The following is a 27,824-nucleotide window of genomic DNA, read 5'->3' on the forward strand; positions in this document are numbered from 1 at the left end:
GAAGAAGAAGAAGAAGAAGAAGAAGAAGAAGAAGAAGAAGAAGAAGAGCTACAACAACTGGGAGTCCTAGTGGACTAGACATTCAATATTGTGTCAACTGCTCAATATGCAAGTCAAAACTCTTATATGATCTGATGCTGAATGAATAGAGGCATATACTGTCCAGAATGAGAGAAGTCCCTCTACACTTTGCCTTGGTCTGAGCACATATAAAATTTTGTGATCAGTTCTGGGCATCAAAGGGCAGCTAGGTGGCACAGTGGATAGAGTAAAATGTGGAAGACTCATCTTTGTGAGTTCAAATCTGCCCTTTGATACTCACTAGCTGTGTGATCCTGGGCAAGTCACTTAACTCTGCCTCAGCTTCTTCATCTGTAAAATGAGCTAGAGAAGGAAATAGCAAACCACTCGAATGGAGTCACAAAGACTCAGACATGACTGAACAACAACAACAAGGAATCCTATAAAAGAGATTCCTTTCCAAGTATAAACTGAATTAGAGAGGACCTCTGAAGGTTCTTCCAACTATGAGATTCTAGGATCTTATTTTTCCATACTAAGAATTGACATGTTTATAGTGTTTTGCAGTTTGCAAAACACTTTACATACATTATTTTGCTTGATTCTCCAAACAAACCTCAGTGAGTAGTTACTACCAATACTGACAATCATATTTTAAAGATAAGATTCAGAGAAGTTGACTGATTCACTAGTAGCCACAGAGGTGGCATTTAAATTTAGCTGACTTAATTCCACCATGCCATCCTCAGTCACACCATACTGTCTCTATGATTAAAGGGTTGGACAAAATTACTTTAGGATAACTATAATAGGGAGATGAAGACAATTTTATATGAAGTCACTAAAAAAAGATTAGGGTTCTTTAGTTAAGAAACAAAGTTTGAAAAGGGCTATAAAATCAAAGTCTATAAAAACCTGAAGGGTAGGTAATAGAGCCAGCAGTGACAGGTAGGGTGGCCTAATAGGAAACACATGGGTCTAAGAGGCAAGCAATTTGGGCTCTTCTACTAAAAACCTATTTGACCTTAATCCTTTCAACCTTTCTCTATATCTTAATTTCTTCATCCACCAAGTGGGAATGATAATCCTTTCCTTCCCACAGGGTTGTGAAGATTAAATAAGATCACAAATGGGAAAGTGTTTTGAAAAGTTAGGAGTTCTAATCAACTGGGAATGGCTAAACAAATTGTGGCAGATGAATGTAATAGAAACTGTTGTACCATAAGAACTGATTAATATGAAAGTCAAATGGGAAGAAATATGAACTGATTCAGGGTGAAGTAAGCAAACCACGGCAAAACAATTTGCACAATGACTAATCTAATGTCAAAGGAAAAAACAATAACAACAGAAACTAGATGTTGTGTAATTTTAATAATTAAGTCTGGTTCCCAAGAAGAGTTGAAAAAGAACCTCCCTTCTTTCTTTGCAAAATGGGTAGCTAAGAGAGTAGAGTATTTCAAATGCAGCCAGATATGGCTGATGTATTTAATTGGGTTTCTTTAACTGCATTTTTTTCTTTTTTTATTCTTTGATACAAGGGACTTCAGGTAGAGAAGCTGGAGGGATATTATCAGAAATAAAGGTTGATATAAAAACAAAAGATATCAAAAAGAAAAGTTGGGAGTGAGACAAATGTAAGGCATAATTATTGAAAACATACCAGAATAAGGTGTTTTCTTCTGAGAACTTAAAGAGGGAGTTCTAAGACAAATAAAAGGAAGCACAAATTCACACAGGAGACAATAAACTAAAGGAAATAAGTAATTATGCCATGAGTTGATACAGGTTGGAAATACAAATAGCTTCAAGAGTTTATTGTTTTCTCTGTCATACAAAAAAAATCAGCAAAATCAATAATGTTATGTCTACATAGGACAAAGTTTTTTAAAAATGATATAGAAATTATCTAATTGTTATCAGTATAGATGGACAGTCCATGCCACTGATGGATTTTTCCCAAATAATGTCATTCTCTTAGGTTAAACTAGTCAAATAATTACATATTTTCTCCTCTTTTTTTCACTTTTATAGACTCAGTCTTATGATAAGCTGCTGCATTTTATTGACATAACACTAATACTAACACTAATAATAATGGCTATCATTTATATAGCACTTTAAGGTTTGCAAAGCACGTTACCAATATTATCTCATTTGATCCTCACAACAACCCTAGGAAGTAAGTGCTATCCTTACACCCTTTTTATGAGGAAACTGAAGCAGATAGCAGCTAAGGGACTTGCCCACAGGGTCACATGGCTAGTAAATATCTAGGCTAGATTTGAATTCAGGTTCAAGTCTAGCTGATACAACTGAAAAAAGTCCAGGAGGATGTATACTAGAAACAAGGAATCCAGATCATAGTTTTAGAATTTTCATTGATCTTAGGAGGTCATTTAGTTCAACACATTCATTTTACATATAAGGAACCTGGAGTGGAGAAAGGTTCAGTGACTTGTTCAGAGTTACATAGTAAGTATGAAACAAAAGAAGGATTTGAATCCAGATATTCCCACTCAAATCTAGTTGAAGTTTTTTTGTGTTTGTTTTTATTTTGTTTTTGCTGTAGGACTTAGATGTCTTTTAGTTCTGTTTCTGAACCCATACAAGGTATTCAGGAATCCACAAAATTATAAAGCTAGAAGAAATCACCTAGTGCAAGGGTTCTTAACCTTTTCTGCATCATGATCCTCTTTGGCAATCTGATGAAAACTTAGTTTCTCTTCTCAGAATAATGTTTTAAAATGCACAAAATAAAATGCAAACAATGACAAAGAAACTAATGATACTGAAATACAATTATCAAAATATTTTTATAACCATATTACAGACTCTTGACCTAGGGCTGCCACCTCATTTTGCAGATGAGGAAATGAAGATCAAGGAAGATTAAATGACTTGCCCGAGGTCACACAGATATATCATCAGAGGCAGAATTTGAACCCAGATCATTTCACTGCATAGTCAATGATTTTTCCATCATATCACTATATTTTGTCTTCACCAGATCCTGGATGAAGTGAATTGTGCAACAGCAGAGATTCAAATTAAACAGAATATTTGCAACAGTGATCATCTTTAAACACTTGTACAGTTTAGTAAGGAAAACTGTGGAACTTCCTTTGCTGGGGATGTTTAAAAAAATATACATCAGATTTTCATCAGCCTTAGATAGTTTATATGTGTTTATAGTTTATATAGAAAGTTAAAAGAGTAGGGTAGGTAAACTAGAAGAATGAAAAGAAAAATGAATTAGGTTTTCCAGGCTAGGTTAATTGTAGCACTTAAGAAAACTACAGTTTCCAGGACTGAAAAAATTAAGGAAATGCTCACATCAGAATTTTTATTTTAGAACAGTACCAACCTTGACAATCCTTTCCAGAAACTCCAGATAATATTGGTGACAATTCAAAATCAGTGGAATTAGGTAAAAAAATGGAAATAGCAAAAGTTGAATAACTTCATTTTCCATAAAATTGTAGAACTACTTTTTCCTTTTTATTTCTTTCCTCTCTCCCTTCTTTCTTTTCTTCTTTCTCTCATTTTGCTTTCATCCTTTCTTTCCGTTTCCCCTCATTTCTTCCCTTCCTTCTTTCCTTTTCTTCCTCTTTCCTTCTTTCTCTTCCTTTCTTTCCCTTAATTTTCTTTCTTTTCTTTCTCTTTTCTTCTTGCTTTTCTCCTTTATTTTCCTTTTTCTTATTTGTTGACTTTTTTCTTTCCCTCCTTTTTTTCTAGACCAAGTTAAATTATCTTCTTAGACTAAACATCCAGGCTACTTCATAATCTGTGTGTATTTACTGTCACCTAGTGGCTGTTTTAAGGATTGCTATTTCCATTTCTTTGCCTAATTCCACTGATTTTGAACTGTCACCAATGTCATCTGGAGTTTCTGGAAAGGATTATCAAGGTTTGTTCTGCTCTAAAATCAAATTTCTGATGTGAGTATTTCCTTAACTTTTTCAGTGCTGGAAATTGTAGTTTTCTTAGGTGCCACAATTCATCTAGTCTGGAAAACCTAATTCAATTTTCTTTTCATTCTTCGACTTTAAATAAGACTCCTTCAAATAACACCAAGCTGCTACCTGAGATAAATAAAAATTCATCTTTTTAACACCAATATTCTTCTTCTGCTGCTATTTGTATGTCAATCATGGAATACCAGAACTGGAGAAAATGTCAAAAATTTAAGTGATTCCAAAAAATACTGAAGGGATGATGGGCAGCATATTACTGAAAATTATTTGCCTGGGAAAAATGACATGAAAGTTATCCAGAAAATATGCAATTGGAAAAGGAGGTGGATTGGTCATATGGTGAGAGCAAGATGGTAGTAGCAAGCCTTCAGTGCTCCACAGAATGTTAAAAACAAACAAAACAAAGCAAAACCAGGAAGGTTTGAAATAGGCATCCTCCTTGGAGCACTCATGAGAGGACGTGGATACAGAAGGCACAGGATAAGGTGTGGTTGGTCTGAGAACTACCTTGTGGGAAGAACTAATTCCAAATCTCTTGAAATATAACATCTATGGGTAACAATGAGAGACCTAATTAACATGTTGAAGGATGGAATCATGATCCAGACAGAGCTGGCTAAAAAGATGGGTTGGCTCTAAAAAGATACAATTTAATAAAGAAAAAAGATAAAGTGATAAACTTGGGTTCAAAAATTCAATTGCATGAGAAGGGTATGGATATGCAACAATTTAAAGGGAAAAAATATCAAAGGCAGGGGGTTTAGTTCTCTGAAAATTCAATGAATCGGTAGTACATATAATAACCACAGAAGTTAATGCAGTTTTAAGGGCAAAAAGAGGAATATAGTGTCCAAAAGAAGAGTGTCCATAGTCCTTCTGTGGTCTGTCTTCATCAGGCCACATCTGGAATATCAATTTATTTTTTTTAAGCAATTGGGGTTAAGTAATTTGCTCAAGGTTACACGGCCAGGTGTTTCTGGGTGGGTGCTAAGTGTCGGAGCCCGGATTCTATCCCCAGGTCATCCCGACACTGAAGCCGGTATTCTTACTCACTGTGCTACCTTGCCGCCCCTGGAATATCAATTTAGATCTGGATTCCTAGTTTTCAGGACATTAATCTCCTGGAGAGCAGGATGATGGGTATAATTATGGATCTAGAAATCAAATGAGGATCCTCTAAAGGATGTGGGGATGTTTAGGAGAAAAACAGAGTTAGGACACAAGAAAGCTCTATTCAAGTATTTTACATGTGGAAGAAAAATTAGCCTTGTTCTATTATGGATGCAGTAGTCAGAATCAGAAGCAATAGGTGAAAACTGAACATTGACAACTGATTTTGTAACAAAACTCTTCCTAACAATTAGTTATCAAAAGGGGAAAATGGGCAGGTCAGCACCAAGTTTCCCATCACAAGAATTCTTTTAAAGTAGATGATCACTCATTAGAGAAGTTGCGGGGAAGATTACTGTTCAAGTAGTGATTGAACAGGGCCGCTAGATGGTGCAGGAAATAGTGTGCTCCGCCTGGAGTCAGGAAGACCTGACCTCAAATCCAGCCTCAGACACTTACTAGCTGTGTGACCCTGGGCAAGTCATTTAACCCTATTTGTCTCTGGTCCTCATCGTGAAATGAGATGAAGAAGAAAATGCAAACTACTCAGGATCTTTGCCAAACCCTAAATGGGATAATGAAGAGTTGGACCCGAGTGAAAAACTACTCAACAACAAGTGATTGAACAAAATCCTTTGAGGCCCTGACTCTGAAATGCAGTAATTCTTTCATTTTATTGTTGTTTATTCACTTTAAGCACTACATAATAAAAATTCCCCCTCTCCTCCCTTTTCCTAAAATGGAGGGTATAGTTATAAGCCATGGTTTAGGCCCCCAAAGAGTGTAGTGGAAAAGACTGGTCCAAAAGATTTCAGTTGAGCTCTGGTAATGACTACCTGTTGGGAGTTTGGGCAGACCATTTATTTAAACTCTCTGTTTCCTCATCTGTAAAATGAGAAAACAATATCTTTTCTATCTACCTCATAGAATTTTATTTTGTTTTATATTTTTAGGTAAACACTTTGCTAAGAATAAAGCCCTATGGAAATAGCATTTTTTTGTTAGACATGTCTTCATTGCTTGGATCCCCAAATGGCTCATTGCAGAATCATAGGTGAATCAATCAGCCTTTCTGAACTTAAGTTTTTCTTGTATATTCAATAGCATTAGGAACCTACCTCATCATTTCAAAAGACTTAATCAAAAAATATTATATTTTTTTCTAAACTAGTACAGTAAAAACTCTTTTTTACTATAGACTCTCCTCTTTTTCTTCCTCTCCCCATTTCTCTCCTCTTCTGCTTCACTCTCCTCTCCCTAATCTTTCCTCTTTTCCTCTCTCCCCCATCCTTCCTCTCCCCTCCTCCTACCCTATTCCTTCTCTCTTTCCTTTCCCTCTCTCCTTCCCTATCTTTGTCTTCCTCCCACTCTCTCCCTAATATCTCCCTTCTCCTTATCTCATCTCTCCCTTTCCTTTTCTCTCTCTTCTTTACCGTTCTCTTTCTCACTTTCTTTCTCTCTGTTCTTCCCTTTCTCTCTGTCTATCCCTCCCTTACCTTCTCTCTCTCTCATTCCCTTTCTTTCCTCTTCTTCTCTGCCACTTTTCCCCATGCCAGGCTCTCCTGCTTCCTCTCCTTTTCTTCCCTTCCCACTCTGCTCCTTTCTGTCTGTCTCTGACCCCCATCAAAAATCTGAATCTGCTGAACTGAAATCTCACCTGCATCGTTTGGTGAATCTAATATTCCCATTGCAACTACATGTCACAGTAGGACTTGGCTGCTAAAAGACCTCCATAGAAAGGAGATCTGGTAAACTTTGTTGTTAAATGCCTAGATAACTCCTTGATCTGTGATTATGCAAACAAGATAATCTTCTGGCTAAGCTCGTCCTGCAGTTTAGGCAGTAATTAGGTCTGGACTTTCCTAGAAGCACAATGTGTAATTACTATGCAATTTGCCAGCCATCCCAATGAATAGCAAAGCTATATTTTTCCCCACCAAAAGGAGGAGTTATCCAAAGCCTGTTGCACAGATAAAGGTAACAGAGATGATGCATCCCTAAAGATGAAGTCTGTTAATTGCCTGGTAATTACCGAATCACAAGGTAATGTTTGCTGGCAAAGGTAACTGCTGTTTTAATTACAAGGATCAGGGATGTGATCAAGCAAGGACAGCCAATAGTCAGGAACTGTTATTGCTGGCTTGGCAGCATCCTGTATTGCACTAAGGCAGCGGCAGACAGCAGACATCAGCAGCCATCAGGTTCACTCTAATGGCAGAGCGGCACTAGGAAAAGTGATGGGATCTCCTGTGGTAGCTTTCCATCCAAAGACAATCCATAAAGCCCAGAACATTCTTTCATTAAACTACAGTCAAGCAAACAGGGTCTGAATAGTGACTGGCTGGTTGTTTTTAAGTTGTCCTATGAACTCCACAATTTCCAGAGAGCCAATAGTAAATGGGTTACTCTGTATTTGAATGACAATTTTCAAAAATAAAAACTGAATTTCAGAGCAGTTAAATGGTCTTTCCCTAAATTGCTAACAACAACAAAAGTAGAAACCTTTACTAAATGAAATAGAATCACACAACTCCTGAGTAGGAAGGGCCTTCAAAGAGTATCTAGTTCACCCCCATTTTATAGATGAGGAAACTGAGGCTCAGAGAAGTAAAATATTATGCCCATGGTGATATACATAGTTCTTGATTCCTGGAACTTGTCTTCATGTCTTTTGACTGCAGGTAAAGGATTTGGGGGGGGGGGAGGCAAGGGAATGACCTATTTATTAGACAGCCCTAGGCATGAAGATTTCAACCTCCTTAAATCCCCCCTAAAATACCACATGTCCTCTTTATAGCAGCTTAGTTTTTGCACTGAGATACGTGACAATGATAGAAAAGCTCCCTTTTAAAGCTTAGTGTTAAATATCAAGTATTTTCTTTCACTTTGATTTCACACTACTCTGCTGGGGGTGAGAGGGGTGGGGAAAGTCTCTTTTAACTCTACTACATTGATCCTCAATAATCCCAGTACAACATATATTGAAATTTTCGTTTTAACTGACCATCCAGTGGCAGCACCAGGCAGCTGAAGGTGGTCACCGTAGCATTGTCTAAGATTTGGCAGGGGACGCCACAGACGGCAGCAGAAATGTTCCCTGGAGAAAATCCACCTCCATGAACATGCAGCAGTCTTCCACCCAGACAGCCTTTAAAGAGAAGAATTACGCTTAGTCAACAGCCAAGGCTACAATCATGTGATCACATTTCTTTTTCCTTTTATAAGTCAAGACCCAAACCATTGCTTTCTGAATACATAACTTTCTTCCAATAGCCTCACTGAGGAACCCACAGCAACTCATTCATTCTAGGCTCCCAGACAGGCCAATTGTCTTGCCTAAGATCACACACTAATGAGTAACATAGCTAGGATTCAAACTCAGGTTCTCAGATCCTACATCCAGTATTTTTCTTGTTATTCCACAATGTGGGTGACAGAAAATTCCATTTTATATCTCCTATTCTACAGCTGGATGGCTAAGTGGATAGAGTGCTAGACCTAGAATAACAAAGGCCTGAGTTCAAATTTGGCTTCAGATGCTTACCAACTGGGTGACCCTGGACAAGTCACCTAACCTTGGTTTGCCTTAATATACTGCAGAAGGAAATAGCAAACCACGAGAAGTGGATAGAGTACCAGGCCTGGAGTCAGGAAGACTCACCTTCCTGAGTTTGAATCTGGCCTTAGACACTTACTAGCTATGTGATCCTGGGCAAGTCACTTAACCTTGTTTGCCTCAGTTTCCTTATGTGTAAAATGAGTCAGAGAAAGAAATTGCAAACCACTCTAGTATCTCTACAAAAAAAAAGCCAAATGGGGTCACAAAGGGTCTAACATGACTGAAAAAAAAATTACGACAATTCTGCCAATACAAAATCAAAGAATATTGGAACTACAAAGGACCTAAAAGAGTATTAAGTCCTTCATTTGACAAATAAGGAACCTAAGACCTAAAGAGGTTAAGCTACAGTTAATCAGAAGCAAAACTGGGACTGGAATTGGCAACATTCCATGCTGCAAAGTTGTATGTATATGAAATGGCTCAGTTCAGGCTTTAAAGTATTATAATTCTCTTCTTTAGCTACAGCTATACTCTTTCCTCTCAATCATTTTTTAAAGCCTTTGTATCCTGTTTAAGTTAAATATCTTAAGCATCTTTTAAACCACGAGAGAATAGAAGAACAAAAAACCAATATGGCAAAGAAATGAAGAGAGTATTTCAGAATAAGTAAACTGACATGAAGGAGAATGTACATCCAACAGCATAGGAACTATGGCAATTTGGTTTCCAGGAGAATCTCATCTCCCTCCATATCGTGAGATTGAAATAAATATTATATAATGAGAACATTATTATATTTAATGTATACATAATACAGTCATGCATATTATATGCTCCTGAGGGGAAAAAATGGGTACAAGTTATCATAGTCTATTTAAATAATAAAGTAATGAGTTCCTGTAAATTACAGTACTTTGTGTTTTTTTTTAAGAAATTAAATCAGATTAATTTGGGAAATTAAAATACAATCACATGTTTATAGAGCATGCACTCTAAAAATGCAGTCCCTTCTATAAAAAACCAATCAAAGATAGTCATAAATTCAACATCACAAAGAGAACTCTCGGGAAGAAATTGGGGAAATAACAAACCCAATCACTTTTCAATCTTCCCATCTCCCTCTCCTCTCATCTTTCAGATTGGTGTTAATTTTCTACCCTTTGGAAGCTACACATAGAGATCATTTAACCTCTGCTATCATGGTTAATCCACTCACAGAGATAAAGAGTTTTATGTTATTATTTGACTTACCAAAGTTACTGTAGATTGATGTAATGGTAATTGTAGAGGTGAACACCAATGTCGATGAAGCCCAACCTCTGAGACGGTCATGACCTTGGACTTGATATTGCCCAGCAGGAAGCTGAGAAACTGTGCATTGTAAAACTGTGTGGTTACCCAAGATGCCTACACATGGTGATGCCCCAATAAAGATCTGCATGTTCTTAGCACCAGTGGTACGGTCCACCATGAAGGTGATACTCAAGCCATCAGTTTGAAGAATGAAAAGTAATGCTGGGGTGAAGGCATCACTGTAACCAATCATCCCCACGTCGTATAAGTTCCCATCTACTTCTATTTCCAGGACAACTGTCCCATTGCCTGGGGGAACAATACACTGGATGAGCACATAGCTAATATTTGCAGTGAGGCAAGGTTGGTGCCCTACCAAGACTGAAGTTGTGTTCTTTCCTCTCAGTGTTGTGCCTTCTATGATCAAGAGGCCTCCACCATTGACACTGAAATTCTGAGGGTGATACCCAAGCACCCGAGGAGTGACAGTGAAATATGGAGGTATGGTGCGTAGGCAAGCAAAGCCACTTCTCTTATTCAGAAGAGAGAAGTGATGTAGACCAGGGTCCAAGCCTGTCAGTTGACATTCCACCTGAGTTTCATTACAGAAGGTTATATCACAAGAAAAATGGTCATCAACCAAAACCACCAACTCATCAGTATCTGTGGCTAACTTCTGACCACCAATCAACATGGTGGTCAAAGTTCCACTGACACTGGTAGTCAATGTGTCCATAATGGGAGTCACCTCCTCCTGTAGATAGAATGTACAGTTTCCTTGGCACTCACTGCTTATCCCATTAGCAGTGATTGTGACATTCAGGGCAAGTGATGCTTTAGGGAGGTGCCCCATGAGGCTAACCTGGCAGAGCATCACCTGGTCATCCCAGTTCCAAATGGCACAAGTATGAATTCCAGAGAGGTCAACCTGAACTAAATTCATTCTGGATTTGAAAGCCAGACCCATTATAGTAAGCAATGTCCCTCCACACACTGATCCATAGGTGGGAAAGATGTCAGTAATCTGGGGGGACACTGTGAAACTGTGGGGCACAGCAGACATATTTGCAAATCCCACATCCTTCTGGAAAACCTGGATGGGATAAATTCCAGCCTCCACATTTGCTAACAGTAAAGAACAGAAATATTGAGTTTTATTGAAACTGAAGGATTGTAGCTCAAGGTCACATTTTGTGTCCCCCAGAAGGACAATTGATTTAGATATGTTATTTCCTTCCACTCGTAGCTCCAGAATTTCACCTCTGATTTGTCCTTGAATGGCAGTCACAAAAGGAGTTAAAGCTTCATGGTACATAAAGGTAAAGTCCTTCTTTCCCAATTCAAATGAGGGCTCGTGGGGGGCACAGACATTGCCAATTGAGATTTCTATGGGAACCATGATAGCTTGAGGCTCCATATCAGGCAAGTGAGGGGCTGATGATGTCTCACACCAGATGGTCTCTTCAGTTGAGTTCACAATGCTACAGGTCTGGTTGCCCACTGATACTGAAACTAGAGATGGATCCTTGCTGAAGCCAATCCCAGAGATAGTAAGGGTGGTTCCACCTAAAAGAATGGATATTGAAAATCAAGTTAGAAACAACAGATATTGGGAACCGGGCAATCGAAAGCAGTGCCTAGGTCACCAAACTAATAAAACAGGGCAAAAATTTTATTAAGTATAGTAAAAAGTCATTAAATTGTACTTCAGGTTAAAAGTATTTTGGGGGCAAACCTGTGATTGGATCTCTTAGCGTAGAAACTCTCTCCACTGACACAGCTCATCAGCTCATATGTACCTTCTCATCTAACAGTTGCCTGTCTCAATGTGCCCCAGGGTCACACAGCTAGTGAGTGTCAGAGGCAAAATTTGAACCTAAGGTTTCTTGCCTCTAAACACATCCTCCAGCTAATGTTCCAGGTTGCCTCAAAATATTTAGGAGGCTAAATTTCTTGGGTACATATTTTTACACACTTCAGAAACATCCACTTCCATACAGCAGATATTGGAATTACAAATCATTCTCATCTATTTGTAAAAACATGTGGCTTTCCCCAGGCCAGACATGCTCACTCCTTGACTCCTCTTCCAGCTCTGCCCCTGAGTCTCCAAACTTCACTCTCCCCCTTTTACCTTCTTAGCTCCGTAGTATAAGCAGTCTTCCCCCTTTAGAATGTAACCTCCTAGAGGGCAGGGACTATCCTTCTGTTTGGGGTTTTTGTTTGTTTTGTTTGTAGTTGTATTTCCAGCATGGAATGTGGTACCTGTCAGTAAGCATTTAACAAATGCTTAATAACTTAGTTTGTTGATGTGACAAATACGTAATGGAAGCCATATATATATATATATGTATATATATATATATACATATATATATGTGTATGTATGTATATATGAGCTCTCTAGTGTTTTTAATAGGAATGGGTGTTGTATTTTGTCAAAAATTTTTTCTGCATCTATTGAGATAATCATTGTTTCTGTTACTTTTGCTGTTGATATGATCAATTATGCTGAAAGTTTTCCTAATATTCAACCAGCCCTGTATTCCTGGCATAAATCCTACCTGATCAAAGTGTATTATTCTTGTGATAAGTTGCTGAAATCTTTTACCTAATATTTTATTTAAAATTTTTGCATCCATATTTATTAGGGAAATTGGTCTGTAATTTTCTTTGTTTTTACTCTTCCCAGTTAGGTATCAGTACCATATTTACATCATAAAAAGAATTTGGTAGAACTCCTTCACATATTTTCCCAAATAGTCTATATAGTATTGGAATGAATTGTTCTTTGAATGTTTGATAGAATTCACTTTTGAATCCATCTGGCCCTGGGGATTTTTTCCTAGGGAGTTCATTGATGACTTTTTCAATTTCTTTTTCTGAGATGGGTTATTTAGGGATTTTAATTCCTCTTTTGTTAATCTGCGCAATTTATATTTTCATAAATATTCATCCATTTTACTAAGATTGTCAAATTTATTGGCATATAGTTGGGCAAAATAGTTTATAATTATTGATTTAATTTCCTCTTCATTGCTGGCGAATTCATCCCTTTCATTTTTGATACTAGTAATTTGGTTTTCTCCTTTCTTTTTTTTAATTCAAAGCCCTATATATACAATCACACAAAATATATCTTACACAACACATGTCCTTTCTGCCATGCTCCCACACTCTACTCTTCACAGACCAAAACATAATTAGAGGAGTAGTCAAATCTCATTATATTGTTGTCAAGAGATATCACAGTTATCTCAGAGGCTGAGTTAAAACAAGAAAATTCTCTATAAATCACTGTATGCATGAGGAAGATTAGAATAAGAGTATAAGAAGGTGGTGTGATACAGAGGAAAGAGCCCTGGCTCTAAAATTAGAGGTACTGGATTCAAATCCTATCCTTATTACTTGTGTGAGCTTAGCCAGTCACTTAAACTCTCTATGCTCCAGTTTCCTTATCTATAAAATGAAGGGGGTTGGACTAAATGACCTCTGAGGTCCCTTTCAACTGTATATTGATGATCCTATTTGACCCAATAGTACAGTGAAATGCTTTATAATAGCGTTTCCCAATTGACAAAGAATAAGGTCTCATTGTAGCTAATAGTGGCACAATGGATGGAATGTTGGACTTGGGGTCAGGAAATTGTTCCATCATTTCAATCATGTCCAACTCTTCGTGACTCCATTTGGGGTTTTGTTGGCAAAAACACTGGAGGTTTGACACTTCTTCTCCAGCTCATTTTACAGATAAGGAAATTGAGGCAAATGGGATTAAGAGATTTGCCCAGGGTCATACAGTTAAGAAGTGTCTGAGGACAGATTTGAACTCAGGAAGATGAGTCTTCCTGACTTCAAACCCAACACTATCTCCACTGCACCACTTAGCTGTCCTTAAGGAAGTCTAGAGGACCTGAGTTCAAATCCTTCCTCAGAAACTTGCAAGTGTATGACTCTGAGCAAATCAGGAAGACCTGAATTTGAATCCTGCCTCAGACACTTACTAATATGTGACCCTAGGCAAGTCAGGAAGATCTGAGTTTGAATTCTGCCTCATACACTTACTAGTGTGTAATCCTGAGAAATTCCCCCAACTGTCTGTGAGCCTCATTTTCCTCATTGTTAAAACTGGGATAATGGGAGAAAAAAGCACCTCCTTCACAAAGTTGTTGTGAGGATCAAATAACATACAAACATATTAAAGTGCTTAAAGCTTAATATTCCACAAAAATGTTATCTGTTATTATTACTACTATTTTTAATGTGCAGTGAATTCTCAGAGGCATATAGCTTTCTGTATTCTTGTTGAAAAGCAAGTAGGTTTGCCAGGTAGCACAGCGAGTATGAGCTACGGCCCCAGAGTCGGGATGACCTGGGATCGAATCCGGGCTCTGATACTTAGCACTACACCCAGAAATAACTGGCCACGTAACCTTGAGTAAGTTACTTAATCCCAATTGCTAAAAAAGAAAAGAAAAGAAAAGAAAAGAAAAGCAAGTAGGTTCAAAAACATGCTCATTTGTATAACTTTCCTGTCTTCTTCCTTATACTTCTAGGTTATGTGTCCATATCCTGAGAGAATAATAGAGGCACGATGTGGTTTAGGAGAAAGAATGCTGAATTTGGATCTCTGGGACTTGGATTCAATTCCTGGCTATAGTTTTGGGCAAGTCACTTTTGTCTCCTCTGGACCTCAGTTTTCTCAGCCATTAGATGAGGGAACTAGACATCCAATAATATCCTTTCCAACTCTAAATATATGATCTAGGCATGGAAGGGTCCCCTTGCTCCTTTGTGGGTTACATGTGCTTTCTCTGCCTAAATGGAATCCTTCCTGAGTGCTTCCTAATATCCCTTCAAGAAGCTTAGACATTAAGGGGTGGCCAGGTGGCTCAGTGAGCAAGAGCACCGGCTCCAGTGTTGGGACGACCTGGAGATCAAATCCCGGGCTCAGACACTCAGCACCACACCCAGAAATAACTGGCTGTGTAACCTTGAGCAAGTTACTTAACCCTGATTGCTTAAAAAAAAAAAAGAAGAAGCTTAGACATTAGATAATTCCACTTTTTTTATTAAGGAAAAGTGCTTAGACATTAGACATTGACTTAGACATTAGATAATTCCACTTTTTTTTTTATTAAGGAAAAAGAAACCCAAGAACTTCCCTTTTATAAAATTCCTTGAGTTTATTTTGCTCATTAACTTGATTGTCTACAAGCAATCAATCAATAGGCATTTACTAAGATCTTGCCTACAATGTGCCAGACCCTGTACTAGGTGTTGGAGAAATAAAGATGAAGAATAAAACAGTCCCTACTTGATACAGAGTATGTGTATAACAGGAGGCGAACTAAAAAGTCCAATTAGTTCAATGATCATAAAATTGAATGTCAATTCTAGGGGGGAGATGACCCTAATCTCCTCACTATATGTCTAAGGCAGGGGTTTATAACCTTTTTTTGGGTCATGGACCCCTTTGGCAGTCTGGTAAAGCCTATGGACCTTTTCTAAGAATAACACTTTTTAAATTAATAAAATAAGAGGATTATAAAAGAAATCAGCTATAGAGAATTACATTTGTCAAAAAAACATTAAGTTCATAAACCACATAAGAAGCCCTGGCCTGGGGGTGGCTAGGTGGTACCCCAATTGCCCTGCTTTCCCCCCTCCAAAAAGGAAAAAAAAAGAAGAAGCCCTGGCCTAGGGGTGGCTAGGTGGTACAGTCAAGGACCCTGGAGTCAGTAGAACCTGAGTTCAAATCCAGCCTCAGACACTTAACACTTACTAGCCACATGACTTTGGGCAAGTCATTTAACACCATTGCCTCAACAATACCAACAACCACAAAAAATTTTAATTAAGGCTAAAAACTACATGGGAAATACTTACCCAGAAGGGACCCACAACAAGGCTCAATCTGAAAGACTTTGGTAATATACTGGATTTGAAGATCAACCCTAGTGAAGAAAGAGATGTCAGAGGCAGTTGGACTAGAAATGGGAAGATTGATTAATTTGGAATCAGATGACCTGTGGCTGTATCACCCAGGACAAACCATTTAAACTACAGGCCTCAATTTAGTTTTTCAAATATGAAAAATAGGAGTGGAATTGGGGGGATGGGTGGGGGAATGATGAGATGACCTATAAAGTCCCTTCTGGACTTAAATCTTTGACTCTATGATGACCTCTAAGGTCCTTTCCAACAATGCCCTTGCATCAAGGTATCAGTGCAAGCTTCCTCAACCTTCATACTTCAGAATGGGAACTTTCCATCTTCCAGGGGTGTGCTGAAGTCAGCTCATACTGGTTTCACAGAGTCAATTGTTAAATTTTCAATGTGAACTTTTACACCTCAGAAACCAGGGAAAGCTATAAAGTAAGTTTTATTTACTGTTTTGTTAATTGTCTGGACCTAAGCAAGTGATGAAGAAAAACATTAATGATACAAATTAAATTGAAAAGTGTATCTTTCATATTTTTTTTGAGGATAAGCCTTTTGTTAAATATTTACCAATGTGTGCTTGACCTTACCCTTCTGAGCGGATGTTGACACCATTCATTGTGACTGAAATGCTGTGCCACCCTATTGGCAAAGGGGGCAGTGCCACCTCCAGACCCTGAGGCCCCTGCTTTAGGATCTGAACCAAGGTGTCCTGAATGTGGACTTTCATATCCAGGTCTGTATAATTCACCAGAGATGTAGTTCCAATGAAAAGTGTCTGATCTCCTGAAATGAGAAGCACCTGTTAAAGAAGCATGATTTGGGATATATAGACTAAGCCCTCTAATTCCTTCTAGCACTCACTTGTGACTATATAAAACCACCCGAATGTTCTTTAATTTGTTGGGTTTAAATATATACAATGCTAATTTAAACTGGGCCTTGAAAGATAAGTATGTACTGGGCATGGGGGTGCTGAGCATGAGCACGAGCAAAAAGAAAACTATTTTGGTAAGGCTAGGGGTGATAAGAAAATAATGAGGCAATAGGTAGGAAATAGGGATGCTACTTTGACAAAATTAAAATGAAACTAGAAAAGTGATTTGAGACCAATTCTTGAGAGGCCTTGAATACCAAGTGAAGAAATATGGGATTTAGCTAGTTAATGATAGTAATTCAAGTTTTCAAACAATAGTATAACTTAAAGATCATAGAAATATAAAATGTTTAAGGTAAAAGGGATTCTAGACATCATCTAGTTCAACTCCTTTTTTTTTCAAGGTAGAGAAATTGAGTCTTGAGGGGGTGGTAACTTACCCTAAGTCATTCAAGCAATAGTAATGATAGCTAGACAGACAGACAGAGAGATAGATAGGCATATGGGTAGATAGACAGAGACAGACAGAGAGATAGGCAGATAGATGGATGAACGGATGGATGGATAGACAGATGGATAGAAGGACAGAGGCAGATAATAAATAGAAAGAAAAAATATATATCTTAAATAATATAATTAAAATATTTCAAGATACTTTGAAAACCTTAAAGCACCATATACACTTTAATTATTTTTATTATATAATGCTTTAAGATTTATAAAGCATTTCATTCACAATAACTCTATAAGAAAGGTGGTACAGGTATTACTTATCTGCATTTTGCAGATGAAAAAATCTAGAGTAGAAGCTGAGTGATTTGCCTGAGGTCACAAAGGTAGTCAGTGGCAGAGGTAGGATTTGAACCTGTCTCCTTATTCCAGTTCCTACATTTATCCCACTACACCATGCTGTAGATACTTGGCTTAAAATGTGCTTTAAGAAAAAATCTGGCATCTGTGATAGATAATATGGAAAGGGAAAAGCCTGGGGCCACTTGGAAGGCTACTAAAATATGAGGAATAGGTATGAGGAACAACCTATTATATGGGTGTTCTACATGGTATTTATTCCCATCATCTTCCTCTAAGAAGAAGGATTCCTCTTGGCCTCATGTAATAGCCCATTTCTCTCTTCCCCTCCCCCACTCATCAAACCAAAAGTTATTCATCTTGCAAAATATCACCTTTTGTGAATTTTCTAATATATACTTTTCTATCCAGACCACTGAAAAATTCAAATACAAGTTTGTTTGGTTTTTTTTGCTTGTTTGTTTGTTTGCTTTTTTGTTTTTTTATAAGCAATCGGGGTTAAGTAACTTGCTCAAGGTTACATGGCCAGTTATTTCTGGGTGTGGTGCTGAGTATCTGAGCCCGGATTTGATCCCCAGGTCATCCCGACACTGGAGCCAATGCTCTTACTTGCTGAGCCACCTGGCCACCCTCAAATACAAGTTTTAAGCTTTGAAAAAAACACATCACATTGTATATATTAATCACATGAATTCTTTGGACTTTTGGTCAATTGTCAACTTATTTCTAGATGCCTTTAAGGCACTGATGTAATATATTTATACTTTTCATTTTAGGACAGAAATTTTATTAAAAGCCAACCAGGGTGAGCCCAGGACAGAACAGAGAGGAGTGACTTCCTCATCCTTCTCTCCCTCACTCTGAAGAGTCTGTACCACAGAGGAATTCCACCCACTTTGGTTGCCAGAGGCAGCAGATTTCTAGTTTGCATTATACTATCTGAATAATATTGAAAAGCTAAAGGATACTGCCTTTTATTTATACATTCTGGAGCTCTGAAAAGTGAAAAAGACAACCGAGAAAGGGAAAAGGGTTGGTCTTCCATAATAATAACTTAGATTTGTATATAGTTAACTTTCTCTGTTTATCTGGTATTCTATAGACAAGAGATTAGTTAGATGGCTGTGGGTCACATCTACATCCCTTGTTCTCACTGACTGGTTCTCTCTTTTTTTTTTTTTGCCTTTTGGAGGGCAATTGGGGTTAAGTAACTTGCCCAAGGTTACACAGCTAGTTTTTTTTGTGTTGGTGTTAAGTGTCTGAGGCAGGAACTGAAACTCAGGTCCTCCTGACTCCGGGGCCAGCACTTTACTCACTGCGCCACTTAGCTGCCCCTGCCTGGTTCTCTTTTACCTCCCCCCAAATACTCAAATGCCTTTCCTTGGCATTCAAGGTCTCTACACCCTGCCATTTCCCTAATTTTTTAGCCTTATTTCAAATGATAGCTATCCCTTCCACATCACAGGAGTTAGGAGCCAGATGTACCCCTGAGATCTAGAAAATGAGCATAGAAAATGTTGACCCTTCATACCACAGAAGAAGTCTGAATTATTATGGTATTAAAAGATAAAATATGTTGATATTATACAACACTATATGTGTGTGTGTGTATTATGCATATCTGAGATTCTAAACTTTTTCTTTGTCATCTGCTGGCCTCTTATTGTCTGCAAAACTCTCCCCCAAATTCCCATTTACTTTCTTATGCCAACCAAGATAGAGCAAAACCATGATGGGGAAAGTTACAATGTAGAAGGGATAAATATATTCTTTTCAGTGCACACTATACCCCAGGCAAACTAGATTATTCATTACATCTTGTAAATCCCCACCATTTTCCTACCTCAGTGCCTTTGCTGAGGCTGTTCCCTCTCCCTGGATTGTCATTCCTCCCTTTCTACCCTCACTACACCCATTACACCCATTCCTACCAGCCCTGCCTTTTGAAGTTCTAATCATCCTTCATGCTCCACTCAAAAACCACCAGCTCCATGAAGTGCTCTGAACTACCATCACTCCATCTGGAAAATATCTTTTCTTTCTTGCATCTTCTATAATATTTTGTAATAATCATGTTCTGATCATATTCAATTCTGCATTATAGGTGCTGGATAGCAATTTAATATTTATTACAAAGTATTCCATATTTGTATTTGTGCTACATGTCCCTGACACATATTAGATTGTAAATTTCAAGAGGTGATCAGTTAATTCTTTTAATTTCTATTTTGCCCTCTGGTTCTAGAATATCAGAGCAATTTTGCTTGATAATTGCTTGAAAGATGTTATCTAGGCTCTTTTTTTGATCATGGCTTTCAGGTAGTCCAATAATTTTTAAATTATTTCCCCTGGATCTATTTTCCAGGTCAGTGGTTTTTCCAGTGAGATATTTCACATTACCTTCTATTTTTTTTTCGGATCTGTTTTATAGTATCTTGATTTCTCATGAAGTTATTAGCTTCCAATTGCTCCAATCTAATTTTGAAGGAGTTATTCTCTTCAGTAAGTTTTTGAAATTCTTTATCCATCTGGCAAATTCAGCTTTTTAAGGCATCCTCATTGGCTTTTTGGGCCTCTTTTGACATTTGAGTTAATCTATTTTTTAAGGTGTTATTTTATTCAGTGTATTTTTGGGTCTCCTTTAGCAGGCTGTTGACTCACTTTTCATGATTTTCTTGCATCATTCTCATTTCTCTTCCCAATTTTTCCTCCACTTCTCTTACTTGATTTTCAAAATCCCTCTTGAGCTCCTCTGTGGCCTGTAAGCAATTCATATTTTTCTTGGAGGCTTTGGATAGAGGAGTTCTGACTTCACTTTCTTCCTCCCACTCCATGCCTTGATCTTTTTTGTCCCCAAAAAAGGATTCCATGGTCTGTTTGTGCTTCTGTTGCTTGCTCATATTCCAGCCAAGTACTTGACTTTTGAGCATTTGGACACAGTAAAACTCTGCTCCCAGAATGGAGAGAGCTTTGTCCCAAGTGCTGGTGTTTTTGCAGCTGCCAGAGCTATTAGGAGGGTGCCCTCTCTACAGCCCCCACAAACTCTGGCTCACTCATCACACACCCCAGGACCACCACCCAAGAGCATGATCCATATCCAAGCAGGTTAAAGCAAGAGTGATTACCCTCTGAATGGTCACTTGGTCCCTGTAGGATCTTCAGTCCAGGAGCTCCTAAAGCAGCCATGCGACAGCTGCACTGGTCTCCAGTCACTTCTCGCCCTGGGGGCAGGGGCCAGACCTTGCTCTTCAGTCCCCCTCTGTTCCAGCAGATTTTCTCACTGACCTTTTACTTTGAATTTGGAGTTTATGTGGAAACCAGCACAGCTACTGATGATTCACTCTCCTGAAGTCTGCTCAGGCACTGGTTAGCCTCCCTGAGGCTAAAACCACATTGCTCATGCGCCTATGCTCAGCTCCCAGCTTGATGTGATAGACCCTTCCTGTCCGCTCTTTCAGAGGGAAATTTGTTTCTCTCTGTCACTTTGTGGGTTCTGTAGCTCTAAAATTTGTTTAGAGTCACTTTTTACATGTATTAGAAGTGACTGGAGAAGGAGCCCACACCAAGTTTGTGTTTCTACTCTGCCATCTGGGCTCCACCCCTAGACTGTAAATTTCATGAAGGCAGGAACCATGCATTTAGTATTGATGTTTCTGCTTCAGCAGAGCTTTTCTCATAATAGGCACTAATAAATGATTGTTAAATGAATAACTCAATGGGCAATAGTAATTAATGTCTGTAATAATGACACTGAGGCACTTCTAGGTGGTAAAGTGGAGAGAGTGCTATGCCTGAAGTCAGGAAGACTCATCTTCCTGAGTTCAAATGTGGCCTCAGATACTTCTTAGCTGGGTAACCCCAGGCAAGCCACTTAATTCTGTTTGCCTCCATTTCCTCAACTGTAAAATGAGCTGGAGAAGGAAACGGCAAACCACTCTGGTATCTTTTTCAGCAAAACCCTAAATGAAGTCATGAAGAATAGGACACAACTAAAAATAACTGAACATTTATTATTGAACCTGTCTCCTTATGTCTGGCATAATTTGTAGTCAGAGGTTCTAGGTTTGAATTTCTTCTCAGAGGTATTTTCCTATATATGTGTGATCATAGGAAAGTCATAATCTCTCCAAGCTTGTTTCTTCCTATGTAGGATGCAGTGGTTAGATTGTTGACCTCTAAGGTGTCATCTATGTCTACATCCTGTGATCATATGATATAATGATGTCTTTGTGTCACATAGTTTTTAAGACCAGTATTCTGGCAGTATAAAAGCAGTATGTATATTGGTAGAAAGCTAGCCTCAGATCCAGAAGGACCTGGATTCAAGTGTCACCTCTGAGACATATTGACTTTGTGACCCTGGGCACCTCTCAGTCCTCTAGGCAACTCTCTAAAATGAGAAGGTACAGGCTTGCATTGGCAGAGCAAATTTCCTTACCTTGAAAGTTCCCTCTGTCAATGAAATCACAGGGCCAATCCCTCCCCTAAACTCTCCTCGAAGTACCCACTGATGAAGGCATGAGTACATGAGTATACATCAAGTACATGAGAATAGCTTCATATTGTTTTTGTTCATCCTGAAGAGGATCGGTGACATCATGAGGGTGGTAGCTTAATTTCATTTTACTGAGAGAAAATCTGACTCCAAGATTCCATTGGTCAAGGGGTGGCTAGGTGGCACAGTGAGTAAGAGCACCAGCCCCAGAGTCAGGACGACCCGGGATCAGATCCAGCCTCAGATACTTAATACCCACACAAAAAAACCGGCCATGTAACCTTGAGCAAGTTACTTAACCCCAATTGCTTAAAAAAAAAAAAGATTCCATTGGTCAAATAGTGAGTTAATAGCACAACTGGGCTGAGAAACCAGTCTCCTGATTTCCAGGTAAGTCCCTTTTCCCTGTTTTTCTGCCTTCACTATAATTCACCAGAGAGATCTCTCTTGCCTTTTTTCCCGGACCAAGGTTTTATCAAGAGAAAATTTTTAGAGTCTTACCTGCTGTGTTGCTTTTATTTCTGCTCAGGGACACGATAACTGGATTTAAAGAAGGAGTATACTTGAATGCCTCAGGATAAACTAATGACAGGTTGGTGGTGATGATGGTCACATTCACAAGTGTTCCACTACCATTCCCCTGAAAATCAATCTTAAAAAAATGAAATCTTGTCAAACCTCACTAAATACCTTTGACTGGGGTAGGGGTGGGAGAGCAGATTTGGATAGGAGGAGTATAAATTGCAAGAAAAAAATTAAAGAAATATGTGCTAATTGGTTTCAAATATTGTATGTATAATCATTGAACTAAGCTACCCAAATGTGGCCTAGAAGAAATCCTTAGGAGACCTGCCTTAAAGAATAGATAAGAATGATTCGTTATTAACATATCGGTTGTTTTTATGTAAATGGAAAATATTAATATATTAGGGAATGCTTGAAACTGTTTCTTTAAAGTACAGTAATTTAAAAGCTCCCTGGGGCAACTTTATTTCTACTCTTAATTTGTAGAGCAATTTTTTTCTTTATTGATAATGCTAAGGTAAACTTCAGGCTAGCCCTTTCCAAATTATCACAAAACCCCAAATTAATGAACCAGTCAGTAAGGTTTTGGTGTAGTTTCAAGAAAAAAAAAATAGATGAGAAAATTCTATTTTTCTTTCATTTTTGGTAATTCATGATTTTTCTTTTAATAGGTTAGAGATTCATCTATTTGGTACTGCTTGTTCTGCCTTACAGTAAAAATAGATAAAATACCACAAGGAAGTCCCTTACAAAAGAGCAAAATAATATAAGATGGAGGTTGGTCCAATTTATGGCTCAGTAATATAATTGAAATGATTCCCTGTGGAAAGAGAGCAGGAAGCTTTATTAAACTGTAAACTCTTAGAGGGCAGACAGAGACTATATAATTAATTCTGTAGGGCCTCCGGAATAGAGTTTTGTAAAATCTATGCTTATAAACATATTGTTGTTGTTGTTATTTTTAATAATATTACTGGGGAAGCAAGTAAAAGGTTTTTCCCAGTCCCCCTCCTACCCTCACTCGCTAGTGCTTTCCCTCTGAGAATATCTTTCACTTACAATGTATATCTTCTTTTTATAATTTATAAATTATATGTATATATAAATATATAAACATATATATAAATAATGTATATAACCTGTGTGTATGCATTTTTTGCATGTTGTCTGTACCATTAGAATATGTACTCCTTGAAGGGAACATCTTTGTCTTCAAACCCACAGTGCTTAGCACTATCTGGTACACTATTGGTGCTTAATAAATGCATGTCTGACAGTCTCTCTCTCTCTCTCTCTCACACACACACACACACACACATCCATACACACACACCACAATTAGCACCAAAAAAAAAATTTGCCAATACATATTCTATGGATTTGAATTTAAGATGTACACAGTCTATATATAATCTGTTGATTTTCTATCTCTAAGAGAAGTAGACAGACACATGGAGTAAGAGACAGAGACAAAGAGGGAGAGATGGGAGGAGAATGTTCTATGCAGTTGTAACATGGCTCATAGAATGATGTTTCAGTAAGGAAAACAAGTTCAACATTCTGTCTTTCAACAAATACCAACCCTGTGAGTGACTCTTAGGAAGTGAATCATAAACAAGTAGCAGATCTTAATTAATGGATGAGGGGTAAGGCATATAATTAGGAATGGGCATTAGGAACTTATATAATCATCTAAGGACCCACTGATTAACTGAAATTAGGAAATTCATCCACCCAAGAGGTTGAATCATTCCCATCTGCTGTATGAAAGAACATCTATAATACTTAATGCACAACATATTAATATACAAAAACTCTTTTTTAAAAATATTATTTTTATAGCTCTTGATAAGAGGGCTCTACCAACCATAAAGTTCACCAATGCACTTATGCCCTTTTATCTGTTGTCCAGCACCTGCTTGAATGCAAAGAGATGTATCAGATCATACAATCACAGATTCCTCATTTTACAAACTAGGAAACTGAGACCCAGACTTAATTTCCTCCTCTATAAAATTGTTGGTCTGGAAGGGAAAAGAGGGAAGAAGAGAAAGAAATGAACAGTTATATAGTACTTACTATGTGCTAACCATTATTCTAAGTGCTTTATAAATATCTCATTTGATCCTCACAACAACCAACTGGTGCTGTTATTATGCCCCTTTTACAGATGAGGAAATGGAGGCAAATGGCTGTTAAGTGACTTTCTTAGAATCACACAGATAAATTATAGAAAGACAACACAGGGCCAGAAGGAAGCTTTTAGCACCTCAAAAAGTTTCAAAGCAAGTCATGTATTCATAAACAAAGTAAGAAAATAGTCATGAATATTCAAGTTCACCTTGCATTCTGAGTTTAAATCTTGCCTTTGCTGCAGACTGCATTTTATGATCTTGGACAACGTATTTAACTTTGCTGACGCAAGAAATCTTCAACAATAGGATACAATAATGCTTCTTTGGTGGTGGTACTATACATTTTATTCCAGTCACATGACAAACAAATGCAAATGAATACTTGATCATGATCAATCTATGACCCAAATATAATTCACAACAAATAATTTTGGGATACCAAGAGAAATTTCTTTTTGATGCTTTCTCTACTTTCTGCCATAGACATACATGCCTGTTAAAATGTAAGTGCCTCGTGAATGGGGGTTGTTTCATTCTTTGAATTTGCATCCTTAGCACCTACCATAATATGGCCCATAATATCCATTTAAATAAGTGCTTGAGGGGCAGCTAGGTGTCTCAGTGAATAGAGCACCAGCCATAGAGTCAGGAGGACCTGAGTTCAAATCCAGCCTCAGATACTTAACACAAAAACTAGCCATGTGACCTTGGGCAAGTCACTTAACACCACTTGCTCTCCAAAAAGCCAGTAAACAAACAAATAAATAAATGAGTGCTTGATTGATTGATATGGGTTTTCTTTCATTGCCATCAGCATACTAATCTTCACCATAGCCCTATCCATGATTTTCACATCTATTTCCTCATCTGTAAAACCAAGGGGTTATATTATATAGCTTCTGAGATCCATTTCAGCTCTAGGTCTGTGATCCTATGGAGACTGATTGCCTTAGATGAGAACCCTTTAATATCTATGTAACGGATTCTCTTTGGAGCTATCTCCAATGAAGTGATGAGGCACTCCCTACTTCTGCATAGATGAGATCACTGAGTAGTACAATAAGTAGAAAAGTAAGGAGACAGTGGCATAAAAGCTATTTTGGTAATCATTTGCAGCATCCCATAAAGTGAGAGAGCTTATAAATTACTATTCCCTTCACACCACTCACATAATGAATAGTGAAAAAATAAATGAAGGATAAGAATAGGGTAAGGACCATCAGAGTGCTTAATCTGTCAATCAATCAATAAGCTTTTTGTGAGTGGTTTTTTTTGGAGGCAATAGGGGTTAAGTGACTTGCTCAGGGTCACACAGCTAGTAAGTGTCTGTGCCAGATTAGAACTCAAGGTCCTCCTGACTCCAGAGCCAGTGCTCTATCCACTGTACCACCTAGCTGCCCACAACAAGCATTTTAACCTCTACTTCAGGCTTAGTCTGTCACAGAGCATCTCTAAGGTTTAGATAAAGACAGATGCTAGGACTCAAGATAAGAGTTTACACAATCATCTCTATCACTGCCTTAAATGTGAAGTGATAGTGAATGATAGCAAGAGGACTCTCTAGAGGTCTCTGCTTACCAAGGGTGGGACTTTGCATTGGATTCTTTCCATGTTTCTGGAGGAGAAGTTGATGGGACAAGGTTCAGACCCAAATAACACCAGGCTTACTTCTTCCAAACTGGATCCTTGGATAGTGGCCCAAAGTCCTCCTGTAACATCAGTGATATCACCAGTTAAACAGTCAGATAGAGATCAGTGAGGCCTGAGATAAAGAAAATGATTGAAACGTGGAGAAATTAGCACTCATCAGAATCCCAGTAAATGTTAAAACTGCCACAGAAAGGACTTAAGCTAAATGTCAAAATCTTCCTATGAGAATGAGATGGTACAATGGATGGATTATCATCACTGATGAAATATCACCAAGTGGCATGGTATTATCTTTTTTTAAAATGATAAATTCCTATTAAAATTCTCCCTGGAAGAAAGAAGGGGAGAGGGAGAAGGAGAGGGAGGGAGAGAAGGAGGGGGAGGGGGAGGTGAAGGAGAGAGGGAGAGGAAGAAAGAGAGGGAGGGAAAGGAGAGAGGGAGAGGGAGGGGAGGGGAGGGATAGATTAAGAAAGTACTCTGCCCCCTAATAGGCTAAATGAGGTCACATGGAGCCTGTAGTGGGAAGTTTGTTGAAGGGTAGATCAGAGACCACAGGAGAAACTTGCTTGAGGGAAGCTTGTTTTTCAGAAAGGCATAACTTTTGTTACTTTGTAGTCACGTGAGTCATGAGGATTGTGATGTTCTCTGACCCTGGAGAAGGCCATATATATCTCTGAGGAGAGTTTTTGATTTGTGGATCACTTTGGGAAGAGATGTGTGATTTGGCCAGATGAGACTCTGGGCAGCCATTGAGCCCCCCAGCTTTGAAAACCCAGATGTTGGTGCTTCTCTCTCTGGTGACTAGCTAGGTATGGATGTAATGGTGAGACAGCTAGAAGCCCTGTCTGCTGAATTGTGTTATTTTCTCTGTCTGTATTTTTGTCTACTTAAAATTTCTGTTTGTATTCTCTGAAGTTCAGGGTGCTGACTTTTTCCCCTGAACTAGGTAAATGTGATATATGTTTGATTAAAGTAAGATTGTTAACCCTTTTTGAATTGCTTTCCTTTAGAAAAGCAGATCAAAGAACCTGTGCTAGCAGCCATCCTGGGTGTGCTAGGGAATTTGCTGCTACATTCCTTATTCTATCTATTCCAGATAAGCCTTCAAAGACTAGTTCTAGGACTTCTGAAACTTTCCTTCTCTCAAAAACCTTCAATGACTCCCCCATACCTTTAGGATAAAACACCAACTCCTCAACCTGACATTTAAAGCCCTCACAAACTGCCTCCAACCTACCCTTGCAACTTTCTTTTACTTCATGTACTGCTTTCCATCAGAACTGGAGTACTGTTAGTTCATCTGTATACCCTCCCACTTTCATGAAACACATCATTTCCCTCTTTACCACATCAATGAAGTTCATTTCTTACAGAGTTTAGCTCAGATGCTACTTCCTCTATGATGCCTTCTCTGATCCCAACCTCT

General features: G+C 38.2%; 1 protein-coding gene across 1 annotated transcript in view; it reads right to left on the reverse strand.

Annotated features, from left to right (window-relative positions):
• PKHD1 (PKHD1 ciliary IPT domain containing fibrocystin/polyductin) overlaps positions 1–27,824 on the reverse strand; it is a 669,991-nt gene that overhangs the window by 528,972 nt on the left and 113,195 nt on the right. Inside the window, exons 28-33 of the mRNA XM_069070581.1 lie at positions 26,327–26,457; positions 22,590–22,740; positions 16,497–16,692; positions 15,853–15,920; positions 9,922–11,529; positions 8,113–8,256 (exon numbers count right to left, since the gene is read on the reverse strand). Of these exons, the coding sequence (XP_068926682.1) occupies positions 8,113–8,256; positions 9,922–11,529; positions 15,853–15,920; positions 16,497–16,692; positions 22,590–22,740; positions 26,327–26,457 (2,298 nt within the window). The remainder of the gene's footprint in view (positions 1–8,112; positions 8,257–9,921; positions 11,530–15,852; positions 15,921–16,496; positions 16,693–22,589; positions 22,741–26,326; positions 26,458–27,824) is intronic.

This window comes from Petaurus breviceps, unplaced genomic scaffold (genome assembly GCF_028583685.1).
Source record: "Petaurus breviceps papuanus isolate PSGF00001 unplaced genomic scaffold, PetGlider_PUasm1.0 90822, whole genome shotgun sequence".
Lineage (NCBI taxonomy): Eukaryota > Metazoa > Chordata > Mammalia > Diprotodontia > Petauridae > Petaurus > Petaurus breviceps.